At 39.2% G+C, this 7,002-nt stretch overlaps 1 protein-coding gene across 3 annotated transcripts in view; it reads right to left on the bottom strand.

The window, feature by feature from the left end:
* Nucleotides 1-138: 138 nt before the first annotated feature.
* CENPP (centromere protein P) overlaps nt 139-7,002 on the bottom strand; it is a 484,341-nt gene continuing 477,477 nt past the window's right edge. For all 3 annotated transcript variants that reach the window (XM_019505123.1, XM_019505124.1, XM_019505125.1), the window contains 3 exons: nt 3,568-3,647; nt 1,901-1,992; nt 139-998 (listed from right to left, as the gene is read on the bottom strand). In XM_019505123.1, the coding sequence (XP_019360668.1) occupies nt 871-998; nt 1,901-1,992; nt 3,568-3,647 (300 nt within the window). In that variant the 3' untranslated portion in view covers nt 139-870. The remainder of the gene's footprint in view (nt 999-1,900; nt 1,993-3,567; nt 3,648-7,002) is intronic.

The following is a 7,002-nucleotide window of genomic DNA, read 5'->3' as shown; positions in this document are numbered from 1 at the left end:
TTTTTTTTTTTTTTTTTTTTTTTTTTTTTTTTTTTTACAAACTAACTTTTTTTTAATTGGCTATGATGATCACTTTACCTACATTTAGTAACAGGAATACTTGAGGAACTTTATTTTTCTTTTAATGTCACTTTTTTTCGAGCCATGAGGCTGCTTACAGACATTATCAAAACAAAACAACACCCCCTCCCAAATGGCGCTTTACTTTTACACTCAGTGTGCTCCCACACCAAACCCAGCATACACCCAGAATAGGAATCATGTTAATTCAACCTGGCCCAAGCCACGTCTATGGATTGGGTGCTTTAGTGGGCCTTTTTGGTGCTTTTATCTAATAACTGATTGAATTGGCTTTAGATAAAAGTGGCAAAAAGCCCCGCTGAAGTGCTTGATCTAAAGAGATGCTGTGGAACTGGGTTGAACTATCACGCTGCTACTTCTGGTAATATCTGTGTGTGTTTGTTTTTTAATATCTGTAAGCAGCTGTTAAGATCACTGTACTTGTATAGAGCTGTGAAATGAAATTTCCACTTTTTATGGACTTGAATTTGACAGCACATGTTCTTGTAACACTTTCCAGATACCTAGAAAATGTTAAGGACAACCTACACCCCCCGCCCCCCCGGTACATTACTGATTCAGAGAGTTAAATTTTATAATGAAATTCACTCTGTACATGTAACTATTTTATTTGGCATTTTGTATTTAAATGGCTGTATTTATTTTTCACATCATGACAATTTATATAGAATGTGCCATAATTGTACAGATAGCATGTTTTATGGGTATGGTTTCTAAATGGAAAATAACTTAATGTTTATATTCAATAAAAATTATAGACTGTATAATTCACATGGCTACTGTTATAAATTACTCTGTTTCCATGGCAAATGATTTGACCACACTTTCAATGGAGGCCTCAATCCCAAGCAAACGCAGCATAATTCTGAAGCAGCCAGGTGCATTTTCAGCAGCGGCTGCTGCCTTATGCTGTATACCTGCAAGGAAAAAAATAGATTAAAGACATCAAAATCCAAATTACAGCAAATACAGCAATCAAAATCTTTAGAAGGTACCTGGATGCAGTGACTACATCACCCACTGAAAGTTTGAAACTTGCCAACCAATTCTTTTGGAGCACTTGCCTATTTTTGCTTGCTTGTCAGGAAAACAGGCTACTTCTCTGGCTCTAGCAAGTAGTGAATTAGACTAAAAATGCTCTTGCTGATAGCCTTACACATCTTAAGAACTGGAAAATGCTAAATCATTTTGCAGGAAGCACCATTCATGAATACCTAAAAGCATGAAACTTTGACAGAAGCCCTCTTTCCTGATAGAGCAAGGAAAGGGTAGCCTATAGAAACAGCCACATGATTTATGGTCATACATCTGTTCAATAGAAAATGTGTGGACACTGTGCACTGATTTCACAGTTTGCTTAACACTCATTAGTGGTTGCCTAACATTACCAGTGTCCTAAATTGCCCTTAAAGGAAATCTACTGTAGAGTTGGTGGCTGTATCAGAACTATTCCCTCTAGATTCCACTGAGGGGAAGGCCTCATGCCTTTCTGATTCATACCAGCATCTCCCTAGGTCCTGAACAAGGACTAGCCATGAACCAGTTTGTCAAAGCAGGAAGTTAGTGATAAAAAGGAAGAGTAGAGGTGATATTCTGACTTTTGGTACAGTTCTAAACACCATGTAGTGGGTATACCACTGATTGAATTATTGAGTGAAATTTTGTCAAACTGGAAAGCCACTTGAAGTGGAGTTTTGTGGCAACTTCCATTCTGTAACCATCTGGGCAAAATCTGATTAGTGACTTTACTATGAGCCAGGAAAATCTCGCTTTTCAAACACACGAGTAAAAATGATTTTAGAACATATTGTGACATTACTGTGTGCTGGTATTTTAGGCAGAAGATCCAGGACAGGTATTGCTATTCCTTCTTCATTCACGGGTATCTTCCAAATGATCATTAATTCAAACCTGTATTGTACATAATAATATAAAATACAAGCAACTCATGTATAGTACTTAATAAATTTAGATGTCTATTTCAGTGGAAACGTTATTGTAAGCACATCTCAGATTCTGAATTAATATGTAAATACTAAATAAAAGTCAACACTAGGTAATATCAAAATAGTAAACCAAATTTTCTTTTCGAGAAGGTCCCCAAGTCGAAGCTTTAACATTCGTAGTCATGTCAACCTACTTTTGAAGAATCAGTAGTATTTAAAGAAAAGAGTTGTAAGCCAGTCAGACTCATTACTTCAGACATTCAATCCAGTTAAGCCGCTTGCTTCTAGCGTGGGGCATATTAGCATTGAGTAAGCGATACTCAAGCACCAATTTTGCTGGATTGGACACTGTGTGGATGCCTGATTCTCAGCTCCTAAAACAAGTGCTCTTCTCCTACCTTAGTTGTGGCCTGAGATCTCACAGCAGAAACTCTACAAGGACGCAGTGAAGGCATACCTCAAGAAAACTGCTGCTGACTTCAACAACTAGGAGGAGCTAGCTGCTAACCAACTGCAGTGGTACTGCAACCTCAACCAAGCGGCAGCCCACTTCTAGGTCTAGCATCTTTGCCGAGAAGAGAGAGGAGGAAGGAAAATGAGAGAAACCTTGGCCGATGGCCTACTTTCCTCTGCAGAAAGACCTGCAACTTCTGTGAATGTATCTGTTGCTCAAGGACTGGACTCTTTAAGTCACCTCAAGACCCACCAATGAGCCACGGTAGAGATCATCCTCAAATCAAGAGATCACTGCCACCGCTAAAGGTAAAAGTCTCTGGTTAAAGTGCAGGGTGTGAGACACATACCAGTGAGAATCTTCAATTATTTGAAGAACCATAAATTTCACCACCACTGAACTCAGCCCCAAACCTGGGCTGGATAAAGATCTGAAACTGCTTCTTTGGCCCATCTCTACTTCTAGTGTTTTTAAACTTTCAGTCAAATCTTTTACACCTTCCTCACACTGATCCATAAACTACACTAAAGTGATGACTTGAATGAGGTGAGCAACATTTGTAAATATTAATTATTAATAAATAAAACATAATTGTTGTAATGGTCATAAAGGCCTTGGAATCTTCAGTATTATTGTTGTTCAAAATATAAAATGCTATTAGAGCCTCCCACTTTCTCAGTCTAGGTGTTATAATCTATAATTTATCTTATAAATAAATATTTGAAGTAGCAATACATTTCTGTCATCCCCAGCAGGGCCACAGGAAGCAAGCATCCTGTGGTGTTTGCTTGAAATTTCCCAGCTGAATATGGCTGTATCTACAAAATGTGTTCATACAATACTCTTTTAAATTTAAAGGAGAAAGTGATTACATAATATAAGCAATAATGTGATTCTGACAATTATCCAATTTTTATATACAAATTGTGATTCTGGCAGACACTTCACATTTACTTCTAGTTGAGTTAGAGATCACTTATTCTAAAAAAAAACAACAACCTCCATTTAAAATGTCATTATCAAAACTTTGCTTTTGTTCTTTTTTCTTATATAAAAACATTAATAAGCATCTTGAAGTTGCCTTACCCAGAAAGTTCAGGGTTCTTTATAATCATGTAATCTCCTGTTGGTCCTTCAGGAAGTGTTACAATATCAGGATATTTGGCCTGTTAATAGAAAGGGACATAAGTACATAACCAGGTAATAAAGATTTCTTCATATTTCTTATGATAATCTGTAATAGGAATAAAAATAGAATAAAAAATGTTGGATTTATACTGAAGGGAGTTCTGAAACTTTAACAGTGTTTGGACAAAATAAGATCCATGTAATAGTAGGAAAATATTCATTAGATAAAATCAACCCAAAGCAGATATGCTCAGTTTGTGGCAGAGCACTGTGATATATGTAGCATAGCTCTCTCTATTACAGAGATTCCTCATAAGGACAGAAGGCCAGGAAGATATATTAATTTTATTCTTGACTATTCAAGCCATTTGTTAATTGAACATGATTTTGCATTTAATCTTTTCTTCATGATTAAATTTAAAATGTTAGCACAACGGAACGCAAAACCCCCCAACTTTGTTGTAGGATGACAGGCCACTCTTGCACCTTAACTATTCATTAATTATCTTTAATTACAAGGAAGATCAATAACTTTTCAGAGCATGAGAGAACCTACAGACATCAATGGTTTTAGTTAAGTATTTATTTTTATTTATTTCTTCAAATTCCAAAAATTCAACTACGGGTATCAACTGTGGCCTTGGAGTCTACCATATGTATACAAGAGTCCTTCCCACACACACACACACACACATCTATATACACATATGTGTGTGTGTGTGTGTGTGTGTGTGTATGTATGTGTATATGTGTATGTATGTATATATACACACATATATACATATATATACATGCATACACACACACACACACACACACTCTTCAACCTTCAAAGAGAAAGTGACTTTACTGTATGCCAAAAAGTTGTAAAAATATAGATTCTGGTGAGGAACCAAAATGGGAAGTGAGTAACAAATCTTGCCTACTCTGTCTTTTATTTTTAGGGATCACCAGCTCAAGCATTCTACTGCTTTCTTGGGGAAAAAAGGCCTATTGTGCAAAGAAAAAGGGAGACAATACCAAAACTAAGGGGTAGTACTGGAAAATGTTCAACATCTCAAAAGAAAGGGTATTCTTATTAGTAGAAGTCCAGAGAAGATACAGCAGGGAAGAGGAGGCACAAAATAAGTCGACAGAACAAAGCTAACTTAGGAGGAGTGTGAAGTCGAAGTTGAGTCAGACAGCAACTGGAATGTTTCAGCTGATGTCACATCTCTGGGGCAGCAGCAAAGGGAAGACTTTTTTTGCAGTGAAATTTTGAATGATTTCAACAAATGAGGCCAGAAAGCAGTAATACAAAACTATACTGTAATGGGAAATGAAAAGGTCTTAACATTGTAGTAATGCTTTTCATCACACAGAGGCAAAGTTGTTCTGGTTTAGCTAGTAGTGAAATACAAAAAAAACATGTGATTTTTGCTTCTTGTATCTAATTTCAGGTTCTGGGTGTCAGACACAGACCTCACACTTCACAAAACTGGCTAAGCAGCACTGCAGTTGTTTCTTCATAACATTTCTAACATATATGCTCACTAGATGTTTCCAGAAACAGCAGCACACTGACACCATTTCATTTCTAAAGCATGAGGCATGGCTTGGCCATGACTACAGTGCATCTTTAGGAAAACAACAGTGTCTTGGAATATTAAAACATCTTCATAATTATGGACTTAACACCCCCCAAAATTGCTAACGAGGTATTTAGTATTATGTTTGTTCTATACCTTCTTCTGTTTTTATGTTACAAAGATTAGCTCCTGATCACAGCAACAACCCAGAATGCAACTTTCTGAATGTTATAAAATCCAGAACTTGTAGATTTCCAGTGACGATTAACTGTAATGGTCCTACTTCAAGTCCAGTGTTTTGTTTTGAGAAGTATTGTTATTTCATTAGTCAAACCTCACAAAGGATGAATATTAAATATATCTTCTGAAAATCCTTTGGGATACACCTGCAAGACTACCTAAATAATTTTTAGGGGTACACCAATAAAGATTTCGTTGGCTGATACAGATGGCCGATTATTAACCAGCCACATCAGCTGTTACCAATCTGATATGCAGCCCGGCAGCTTGGAGAGTAGTATCTGGCTGGTAAGTCTTTAGGGGCTGGAGGGAGCAGATTGAGGCCCCCACAGTGAGGGAGGGAGTGGGGCTGCGGCACGGGTAGGCACTGCCTAGCTGGGGTGGGTTGGGGCATGGGGCAGAGCTGTGGGCAGCTCGTCTTGGGGGTGGGTGTTCCCAGCCGCTGCGTGCACCCCTGGGGGAGGCATGGGGCCCATAAGCCCCCACCAGATTTGTGCATGGGGAAAGGGCAGGCCTCCCTCACTACAGTGGCCTTGATCACCCCCCTACACCCCTTCCCTCTCCCACGCCTCTTCTTCCCTGCAGACTTATTGGCTGGACACTGCTTTCCAAGCTACCAGGCTACATTCCTGGCTGTATGCATGGTGGCTGCGTGTATGCACACAGCATTTATCGGTGACATTATTGGCTATGCAGGCCATGGTGCATGTGGCCAGTCCCACTGCCCCCGGGCATGTGATGGGGCAAGGGCCACACAGTGGCCAGACTTGGCTTCCAGTAAGCCTCTGTGGCCTACCCAGCTGCCGCTGCCAGTTTCTCCAGTGCCAGATCCGACCACCAGGGGCAAAGGATAGAGCAGGTATGTTCAGGATAAAATGCTGACCTGAGGATTGGATGTTCTTATTAGAGAATTTACAGTTCATCTGGAATCCAGCACGACAAAGTTACTGCAGATCCTGTTGTCAAAATGAACAGCTGTAACTATCCACTGCAGATTTGGTGTGTGCACAAGAAAGCTCAGAGTGGCTTTCTAATGTACAAGAGTTCCTTACACATGGCTTGATAACCTGCCCCTAGCATTTGCAAGCAAAGATGTATGCCAGTATGAAGGGAACCTTTCAGTGATAAAAGCATCAACAATGTCAACAAAAAGAAATCTAGGTAATTTATAAATATCCCATATGGTTCCTATTGACCCTAAAGGAAAGAAAAGTTTTCAAATTTCAGTACCAAAGTCCCCTCCTCGCCTCATGTTCTCTCTCTCTCACACATACACACACCCTTGCCAGGTTTAGGTGAACATGCCATACCACTAAAAAAAAAAAATCTCCCAAGCTTATTTTCCCATGGGTAGGCCTATACTGTAACAAACCAAAGTTAATTAATTGTTCCTTGGATTTGGGGCATTATTTTAGAAACATTAACTAATTCATAGTTTATAGTTTCATAGTTTCTAGGGTCGGAAGGGACCTGAGCAGATCATTTAGTCCAACCCCCTGCCATGGCAGGAAGAGCACTGGGGGTCAAATGACCCCTGTAAGGTGGTCATCCAACCTCCTCTTAAAAACCCCCAGGGTGGGAGCCT

Source organism: Gavialis gangeticus, unplaced genomic scaffold (assembly GCF_001723915.1).
Source record: "Gavialis gangeticus isolate Ggan-Ray unplaced genomic scaffold, GavGan_comp1, whole genome shotgun sequence".
Classification (NCBI taxonomy): Eukaryota; Metazoa; Chordata; order Crocodylia; family Gavialidae; genus Gavialis; species Gavialis gangeticus.
This window is presented reverse-complemented; position numbering and strand designations above follow the sequence as displayed.